General features: G+C 63.2%; 2 protein-coding genes across 4 annotated transcripts in view; one reads left to right on the top strand and one right to left on the bottom strand.

Moving 5' to 3' along the window:
* Positions 1-2,834, bottom strand: HES2 (hes family bHLH transcription factor 2). Its single transcript, XM_082392358.1, has 4 exons — positions 2,396-2,834; positions 2,206-2,301; positions 1,809-1,908; positions 1-1,722 (listed from the first exon to the last, which is right to left on the bottom strand). The coding sequence occupies exons 1-4, from the start codon at positions 2,438-2,440 to the stop codon at positions 1,472-1,474; spliced, it is 492 nt and encodes a 163-aa protein (XP_082248484.1). The 5' UTR covers positions 2,441-2,834; the 3' UTR covers positions 1-1,471.
* A 4,524-nt stretch (positions 2,835-7,358) lies between these two features.
* The window catches only part of ESPN (espin), a 31,343-nt gene continuing 29,275 nt past the window's right edge, over positions 7,359-9,426 (top strand). For all 3 annotated transcript variants that reach the window (XM_082390477.1, XM_082390476.1, XM_082390475.1), the window contains exon 1: positions 7,359-7,819. In XM_082390477.1, coding sequence (XP_082246603.1) covers positions 7,526-7,819 — 294 coding nt within the window. In that variant the 5' untranslated portion in view covers positions 7,359-7,525. The remainder of the gene's footprint in view (positions 7,820-9,426) is intronic.

Genomic DNA, 9,426 nt, shown 5'->3' with positions numbered 1-9,426 from the left:
TTGGCTCACGATGTTTATTGAGGACCCACCACGTGCCGAGTTCCTTGGGGACAAGGCAGTACACTCAGCCCCGGCCCTGCCCCGCAGGAGCTTGCAGTCCAGCCAGCTGGGCCCAGACAGGCGGTAGGACAGCCCCCCTTGCTGTGGGCTCACCCTGCTGTCTTCACATTGACTTCCTCAGTAATGCCCACCGCTTCCCCACATCCTGCCACCAGAATCAGTGCCATGGTCATCATGGGTTTATGTGGCATAGCTCAATTTAGTGACCCCCCCCCCCAACAGCTCTATCTTCTTGCCCCTAGTGCCCTGGTCCCTCGCACAGGCTGTTGGACCGGGGACTGGGGGGAGGACTCCCAACCTCCCACAAACGCTCAGCGAATCCCCACGAGATGCTGGGAACACGACTGAGGGTGGGCCACAGCTGCTCCGGCCTTCTCCTGGGCACCCACTGCTGGGATCCACAGCACCCCACCACCACCACTGGACCTTTGAAGGCTCTCTGGCTTCCATGGGAAAGAAAGAAAAGTCTTAAGAACAAGTTGCTTCCAGCTATCTGTCCTGACAGTAGCAGAGAGCAGTTCAGAAGAGAAAATGAGAAAGGGGGATTCCTGTTCCTTAACCTGCTGTGTCAGCCCTTGAATTTCTGCTGCTCCAGGACATGGGACCTGCTCACCTCACACTGGCACCAGCTCTGTGCTGGACCTGGGCCCTTCAAGGTGGCTAGCTTCCTTGAGGCCACAGGGCACCCTCATTCTTGTCCCACCCCTTTTTCACACCCCAAGACCACCTGGCCTGGTGTGTGGTACACAGGTGTTAACTTAATGCTTGGGGAAATAAATCCTTCCCAAGACCACCTAAGGAAGCCCCCAGCCCCCGGGAAACAGAGCCCTGGCTGCATCCTGTCCCTATAATTGGAAGCTTAGGCAGGGAGCCCAGGAGGGGAGGTCATGACTCCCCAGCCTTCAGAGCCCCTCAGGCCATTGCTGCTGTGTGCCCAGAGGTTACCAAGCTGAGCTGGCGAGAAGGCAGGTTCAAGCAGGGTTGGGAGAGTGGTGACCAGTCAGAGCAGATTGCTGCACCTGGCTCAGGTGAGCTCCTGGCCCAGCCCTTGGGCTGGTGCCAGCGCTGGGGCAGGTGTGTGGGCTGCTCAGGCAGCAGTGGCTGGCCCAGCCCTAGAACCCTTCCACCAACTGGGGTGGGAGGCTTTTTCTTCTCCCTGCAGCCACCTGCCCCTCTACCTCTAGCCCAGACACCCCAAGTTGGGGCTGAGAGTGGGCCTCTCCTCTTATTTCCTGAGCCCGCATGGAGGTCAGTCTGCCACACAGCTCACAAACATCCGGGTCTGGCCAGGTTGTAGGTACCAGGCTGGTCCCTCGTGGTGTGAAGGAGAGCCGCCACCAAGAGCTTCCTCAGCCTGTCCAGCATTCCTGGTCCCACGCTGTCAGCAGGGTCCCGTGGACCGGCCAGGGGACTACCAGGGCCGCCAGAGGCCTGGGTCCCGAGGAGGCGCAGGGGGTGAGGGCGCGGGCGGCGGGGAGGGCCCGGGCGGGCCGCAGGAGTCCCCCGCGCGCCCGCCGTCGGGGGTGGCGCTGGCCGCCCTCCGGCGCAAGTGCTCCAGCAGGCGAGAGCTCATGGCGGGCTCCAGGACGCGGCAAGCGGGTAGCACGCGGGCCAGGCGCGCCAGGCAGGCTCGGTAGCCCTCGCGGTAGCTGTCGGAGGGCGCTGCGGAGGGAGAGCGGCGTGAGGCGCGGGGTGGAGAGAGGGGCGCGGGGCGCGGAGCCGGGCCGGGGCGGGGCAGGGTCACTCACTGGGCGCTGCCGTCGGGCAGGAGGACGCAGGCAGCTCCTGCAGGAAGCGCACGGTCATTTCCAGGATGTCCGCTTTCTCCAGCTTCGAGAAGCGGGAGCTCTGCGCCCGGCCACGAAGGAGAGGGACAGAGAAAGGGACAAACAAGACAGACCTCCGGCAGGCTGCCGTGAGTACCGCGCTCCCAGGAGCTGGTGCCGGGCCTGCCGTAGCCCGCGGTGGGTCGGCTCCGCCGAGCCTGTCAAACCCGGGCTCAGCCTTGGGCGCCGCGCGTTGTCCCCTCGTCGGCTTCTCCGGCAAGGGCATCTCGGCCCGCCCGGCCTCCTCGCCCCACGCCCCGGGACCCCCTACCCCCAGCCCCAGTGCGCCCGGCCTGTACCCGAGCGCCCGGGCACTCACCTCCCTGCCCAGCAGCGACAGGATGAGGCCCTTGAGCTGGCTCAGGCTCTCGTTGATGCGCGCGCGGCGGCGCTTCTCCAGCAGTGGCTTCAGGCTCTGCAGGCGGGCGCGAAGGCCGCGGTTACGCGGGTCGCCGTCCAGGCCCCCGCCCCCGCCGCTCTGCCCCCAGACGCCAGGCCCCGGCTCCTACCTTGCGCAGCTCCGCCGGGTCCCCTGCCCTCCGAGGCAGCCCCATGCTCGGCGGGAAAGCGGCGCCGCTGCGGGGCCCGCGCGTGGGAGACTTGTGCCCGCCCAGACACCGAGCGCAGACCGAGGCCCGCAGGGACGTCTGCTGCGCGGCCGGAGCGGGCGCCAGTGGAGCGCGCGCCACGCCCGCAGCCCGGCTTTAAGGAGGCAGCGCGCCCGCTCCGCCCCGTCCCGCCCCGCGGAGTCAGGCCGCCTGTGGGTCCCACCTCCGCCTTTGTTCCTGCGCGGGGTTGGGGCGGAAGGGGGGACAGCGGAGGCCCCGGGTTCCTGCTCCAGGCCTTCGAGTCCCATCTGCTGCGAGCCCGGGGCGCCCTCCTCCCAGAGCACCTGCAGGGGTGTGTGTGGGCGCCATCGAAGCCCTCGCTGCCCTGACCCTCGGGCAGGAGGCGAGCGGGTGGCGCCAGGCCCTTGTCCCTTCTTGTCCAACGCCGCCCTTCTTCCCTCATTCGGGATCAGCGCCTCCTCTGAGCCCTGCCCTGGGCTTGGGCAGGTTAGCCAGCGGCGGCAGGACCCCCAAGTCCCGGGCCTCAGGGAGCTACCACTCGGGTTTCTACTATGGGGAGGGACTCGCCCCACCAGTTGTTCTGCGGGGCTGGAAGGGGAGACTGAGGCCCGGAAAGAGACCTCAACTTGCTCCGGCTCTAACGGCTGGAAACTGGCCAGGCAGAACTAGGGCCCCGGTGGCTCCAGAGAATCCTCCGGCCCTCAGCGAGTTAGGGACCACCTGGTTCCCCTGTCCTCGGTTTTGAACGGGGAAACTGAGGCCCAGAGAAAACGAGGCAACCCAGGGGCGCCCGGAGCTCATTTTCATTTCACTGGCTCCAGCTCCGGGCTCCTACCTACAGCACAGGCGGAGCTCACGTGACGGGCGGGGCGGGGCAGTCCTGGGTGCCATCTCTTTGCTGCCCATCTCCTCCCTCCGGGCCCGCCTCCTCGCCGCGTGGCCGGTGCTGCCGCAAACTGGCTGGGCGTCCCCCGCCCATCTGCTCGGGGCTGCCCTCCATCAACCGGCTGGCCGGGCAACGGCCAGCACGGCGGACTGCCGGCCGACCCGCGGGCGGATGGCGGGCTGCACCCACCTAGCCGGGCCGGGAGGAGGAACCACAGGGCGGAGCCGACCGGCGCTGTCCTGGGTGCTGGACGGAGGCCCTCCCCTCCGCCGCGCAAACCCCATCTCCGCGCCCCACCTTCGACGCTCCGCCTAAGTCCCCCCGGCCGCGTGCTCCCCAAGCAGGGCTTGAGAAGACCAGCGCACCCATCAGGAAGGGGCCCGGAGCATCCGGTCGAGTGGGAGCTCGCGCCACCCGTACCTGACTGGCCACCACTTATGGAGCACATGCTGTATGTCAAGCGCCTTTTGGCCCTCCTTTCCATTAACCCCCGTAACAGTCCTAACTATGAGAATAAGTCAACACATCTAGCGGAGCAGGGCCTGGGCATGCCTGAGCCACTGTCTCCTCAAATTGAATCGTTGAGCTCAGGGTACCTATGGCCCGGCCTCCTCCAAGGTTATTAATTGTTCTCTCTCTCTCTTTTTTGGCCGCACCGCCTGGCTTGCGATCCCCGACTAGGGACTGAGCCCTTGCCCTTGGCAGTGAAAGCGCGGAGTCCTAACCACTGGACCACCATAGAATTCCCTCATTAATTATTCTTTAGGGGCTCAAGAAAAGGACTTCATGGATCCTTAACTGATGCCCCACATGCCACCCCTGGCCGCACACACTGGCTCACTCAGCTCTGTGCCGACAGGCCCCCCTGCACCAACCTCTGCATCCTTGCTGAGATACCCTGAAACTAGCTCCTGGGGAAGAAGGTTCTTCCTAGAACATCCCCCTCCATGCCTGTGGACCACCGTTTGAAGCCTGGAGGGTGGGGAAGCAGACTGCATTTTCAGTTACCCCAGATTTTAAGTCTCTCCTGTCTTCTCCCATTGCTGTTCCCTTCAACCAAAGGATTCTGGGGGTTTTGCTGGTTACCTGGAGGAAGGAGTCGTTTATAACCAGGGGAACTTAGGTAAGACAACCGAGTGGATGGAGTATGGGGGTGCAGGTTTTAGGGAAGCTGGAACCACTTAGGGTACAGTGGGGACGCACTCCACCTGGGTGCCTGCTCTTGGGTGGGGGGAGAGGTCTGAACAGGTGTTTTCCACATAACAGGTGGGCAGATGGCCTGATCCCAGCAGAAGAATGAGCGGAAGCCTCCTGGTGGGGGAGGGAGCCCCTCAACTGACATCTGGAGGGTGGGAGACATTGGGGGTGCTCTGGGCAGGGGGAACTTCAGGTGCAGAGAGAAGAAGGGCACAGCAGGGTCAGCCTCTGTGAGTGTCAGCCCCTGAATTTGCCCCTTTCTATTTGCCAGAGTGACAGAGTGCCAGTGTGGACAAGATACATTAAAAAATAAAACCAAACAAACAATGTAAAAGAATGAAATTAGAACATTCTCTAACACCATACACAAAAATAAACTCAAAATGGATTAAAGACCTAACATGTAAGACTGGATACTATAAAACTCTTAGAGGAAAACATCAGCAGAACACCCTCTGACATAAAGCACAGCAAGATTTTTTTGATCCACCTCCTAGAGTAATGAAAATATAAACAAATGAGATCTGATTAAACTTAAAATCTTTTGCGCAGCAAAGGAAACCATAAACAAAACCAAACAAATTAAAAAACAAACAAACAAAACCTCCCTGTGCCTCAGTTTCCCCAGCTGTAAAATGGGTATAGTGTTGTACCTCTCTCATAGCATCCTTATGGGGCTAAATATGCAGGTGAAGCCTGGCATGGTGCCTGGTAAGCAGTAGGGTTTCCAAAAATATGTTCTTGCTGGCGTGGGCTCGCTAGAGATGCTGAGCGGGACCCCGTGGACCCAGTGCAGCCCAGAGAGGACAGAGAAGGCCTGGATCTCAGCCTGACTTTGAGTGGCATCCTCAGAAAGGAGTCTGAGAAGATGGTCAGCAAGGATGAGTGCTCACACGTGACTTTTATGGAGATGTCCGTATCAGCAGCGGGAGCGGCTCAGGGTTTTCTCTCCTGCCTTGCCCAATGCCGTAGCAGCAGCACATCACCCTGATCTGGACCCCAAAATGACAAAACCATGTGATAGTTGAGAGTGTCCAGGACCAGGGGAGCCAACATGGGAGTGCAGGGATTTTTTTTTTTTTCCATGAAGGAAGCACAAGGGAGGGGCCCTCAAGATAAGCCATTTGGCTCTTTGTCATCAAAGCACCCCTGCCACTCGCAGGCCTCAGGGTACAGCTCCGCTCGGTGGGCTAGAGGAGGGCAGCTCTGGCAGGCACCAAGAGCCAGTCAAAGCACTGAGGTGGCCAGCATAAGACTCCTCCCTCCCCTTGTCCCCTTGGGTAGGGGTCCCGGCCGTCATAGGTCCCATGGGGGAGTGGGGTGGGTCTGGCGAGGTGAAAGTAGCTGGAAACCCACCTGGCCACTCAGGCCCAGAGGCTCCAGTTTAGGAGGGTGCCATGGAGCGCTGGAGCCCATTGCACGTGGCGCCACCTGGTGTTGGTCCCAGGGACTTGGATTCCCACTGTTCCTGGAAGCCGCTTCCCTCTAAGGCATCTCCAGCACCATCCTGTGCCTGCCCCGCTACCCGCTGGGTGAAACAGCCCAGTGCAGAGACCTCACGGGGCTTCAGTGGTGAGGTGGGGGGGTGACGGGGAGGGCGGGGAGGAAGGGCACAGGATGTGCTGACTGTGCTCCCACAGCTACACAGCCCCCATCTTCTAGCAGTTCTTCCTCCTGTCCAGGCTGCTGTGCCTCCCTCCAGCTCCCACGAAGGGCTTCCGGCCAAGCAGGCAGGGTGGTTGGCGCATGTGTGCTCTCCTGGCCCACTGCCCTCCCAGGGCCATCCTGCCCCCTTGGGGAGGGGTCCTGGCCCTGCTCTCCGGGCAACTGCTCTGGCGCACCTCCTCATTGCCCCCCAGCCCTTGCTTTCCCGTCTCTCTCCATTCGGCAGCCCCGGGCCCTCAAGCTCACAATTGACTCCCCCGCCTCAGACAGACACCCAGCGGCAGCTCTGGGCGCTCTCTGAGGCCAGGGTGTCTAGATCCGGAAACCAGAGCCCACCAGGCATTCCTGCCCTTTTTCCTTTCTCTCCCTCCCTGCCTCGGGGAGGCTACGTGGGCAGTTCTTGGGGGGTCTGGAGGGACCGAGGAGGGTTGAGGGCCCAGCACCCATGCCACCTGCCAGGGCATAGACCCAGAGCCCCAGAGCCCCTGAGGGACTTGTTAGGCCTGTTCCTAGCGCACGGCCTTTGCCCTCGAAGTCTCCCACGCCTGGAATGCGCCTAGGTACGTGCCTTTGAATAAAGCCCAGCCCACCGCACCTCCCCTTTCCCCGACTGCCCACGTAGCCCCTATAACTTACTAAGTCCCCGTTTTCCGGCTCTGATCACACTTGTCACTCTCTGGAACTGCGGTCATCGTTTGCTGGCTCGTGTCCCCAGCGCCTAGGAACTGGCACTGGGTCGATGAGTCAGTTCGTCTGGGGGGTCTGCCCGCCAGCGCCTGGACGGCTCTGATCACCGGGGTCCGCTTTTTTTTTTTTTTTTTTTAATTTTTTGGCTGCACGGCGTGGCCGGTGGGATCTTAGTTCTCCGAGTAGGGATCGAACCCGCGCCCCACGCATTGGGAGAGCGGATTCTTGACCACTGGACCACCAAGGGAAGTCCCGGGGTCTGCTTTTTGACCGGCGGTAAATTTGGAGAGAAGTCCCTGGGCGCACCGCCTCTGTCGCCGGAGTCCGGCCCTCGGCGCAGCTGTGGCGGGCGGGCGGGGGACTCGGACCGCGGCGGGCGGGGCCGGGCGGAGGCGGCGCGGGGGGCGGGCCCGAAGCTTAGGTTGGGCGCCGCGGGGGCCCCCAGCCCCAGAGCTCGGCGGAGGCGGAGCGGAGCGGGCGAGGCAGCGCGGGGCAGAGGCCGGGCCGGCAGCCGCTCCGCCTCCCCACTCGCAGGCCCCGACGGTCGCGCCGCGGGCTCTCCGGGTGCCCGAGGACAGACGCATGGCGCCCCGGGAGACGCGCTGAGCCCGGGTCGCGGCGCCGCGGGCGGCACCATGGCCCTGGAGCAGACGCTTCAGGCGGCGCGCCAGGGCGACCTGGACGTGCTGAGGTCCCTGCACGCCGCCCGCCTGCTGGGGCCCTCGCTGCGCGACCCGCTGGACGCGCTGCCAGTGCACCACGCGGCCCGCGCCGGCAAGCTGCACTGTCTGCGCTTCCTGGTGGAGGAGGCCGGTCTGCCCGCCGCGGCCAGCGCGCGCAACGGCGCCACGCCGGCCCACGACGCCGCCGCCACCGGCCACCTCTGCTGCCTGAAGTGGCTGCTCTCTCAGGGCGGCTGCGGAGTGCAGGTGAGTCCGCGCCGCGCACGGGGCACCCGGGGGGGGGGCTTCCTCCCCAGGAGAGAGTTCTGGTCTGGAGCCCTCGGGTCTTAAGGGTGGGTGGGCTTGGGAGCTCCCTCCAGAGGGCTTGGGGCGGGGTGGGCTCCCCAGGTTGAGAGTACCCGGGCAGATGCCCTGGCAAGCCCTGGCCACCGCCTAGAAGACCATCTGGGTGATAGGAAACCAGAATGGAATGGGGCTCAGCTGGGATAGTATTTAAGCTGGGGGGTGGGGGAAACACAGTGATCCAGGGAATCCCGGAGAGTGGGCAGGGGAGGGGGACAAAGGGCCTGGAGTCAGAAGCCCATGTCTTCCAGGATCAGGTCTGGGAAGTGGCGAGGGGGTGGGGGGGGTTTGCACAAAATCCTACAGCCCACCCCAGGCTGAGGTGCATGTGTCCCTAAGGTGAGGGGAGGGTTGAGGCTGGTAATGGGGGAGGGACCTCCCAAGGACCTGAGCTGATCCCAGGACATCATCCCTTCTGGCCTCCCAGCTTCTTCATCCCAGCCCGAGTCTTCCTGCCCTGAGACCCCAGTGGGTCTCATTCAGTGGCCACCAGGCTGGTGTTAGCCAGCCTGGCCTCTCCTGAGCTGGAGAAGGCAGCTCAGGCTCTCTTGTGTAGCTCTCCTGCTCAATCCTGCTAGACGCAGAGCATCCAGCAGGTTCTAGGCCTGGGGATTCAGGTGTGCTCCTGACCTCCGGGAGCTGCCGGTCCATGGGGGCAATGAACAGCAAACACGCAGTCTAGAAAGTAGACCAGGTAACGCCAGGTACTGCTAGGCCACGTGGTGGGGAGCGACAGGAGCTGCGTGGGCAAGGTGGCCAGGGGAGGCCCCTCTGAGGAGTGGCCTCTGAAGGGAGTCTTGGCTGATGGGAGGGAAGTGGCCAGGTGATGACCAAGCCCAAGGAGCAGGAAGTACAAAACCCTGAGGGGGACGCATCTTGTCCTGTAGCAGGGACGGCAGGGAGGCGAGCATGTTTGCAGCGGGGTGAGGGAGGGAGAAGCCCGCAGGGCCAGGTCCCAGAGCGTCTCATAGGCTGGCGTTAGGAATTTGCATGATACTCTGGTTGTAGGGCAAAGCCAGTGGAGGGAGGAACAAAACTGATTTCCCACTTACAAGGACCACTGTGTTAACTGGATAGAGAAGGAGAGGAAGCAGGGCCGACTCTGAGCTGGCTGGCTGTGTCATGGCGGTGCCCAGACCCCATCCCCCCACCTTTTGGCCTCAGGATGGCCAGGCCTCCCATCCCACCCCTCCTGGGAGGTGGCCCGGCCCCTTATCTCCGGGCCAGCTCTGTTATCAGGAGTTCCTGGCACATGGTCCCTGCCCACTCTTTTGGGAGGTGGCATGCCTCTCCGATCCCGGTGTCCAGCCTTGGCCAGAAGCCTCCCCAGCCACTGGAGAGGAGGTGGAGGAGCAGGCGGCCTTGTGCCCAGCTTATCAAGTCTCCCGTCCTCTCGCCCCGGAGGGCTTGGGTGCTGGGGGCGAAGTGTGTGTGTAGTGGGAGGATGACCTAGATCCGGGGCCCTGCTCAGCTCAGGGAGATAAGCAGCTTTAGGGTGCGGGCCATAGCAC

Source organism: Balaenoptera borealis (assembly GCF_965194805.1).
Source record: "Balaenoptera borealis genome assembly, chromosome: 1".
NCBI classification, from domain to species: Eukaryota; Metazoa; Chordata; class Mammalia; order Artiodactyla; family Balaenopteridae; genus Balaenoptera; species Balaenoptera borealis.
Note: the sequence above shows the minus strand (reverse complement) of the source record. Positions and strands in the feature narration are given on the sequence as shown.

What these genes read in the sequence shown, in the direction of transcription:
- HES2 (XM_082392358.1), bottom strand. Translation starts at nt 2,440, where the DNA reads ATGGGGCTGCCTCGGAGGGCAGGGGACCCGGCGGAGCTGCGCAAG. An exon ending in ACCCGGCGGAGCTGCGCAAG is followed by an intron (nt 2,302 to 2,395) that starts GTAGGAGCCGGG and finishes GCCCGCCTGCAG; the next exon opens with AGCCTGAAGCCACTGCTGGA. An exon ending in CTGCCCGACGGCAGCGCCCA is followed by an intron (nt 1,723 to 1,808) that starts GTGAGTGACCCT and finishes CTCCCTCCGCAG; the next exon opens with CGCCCTCCGACAGCTACCGC.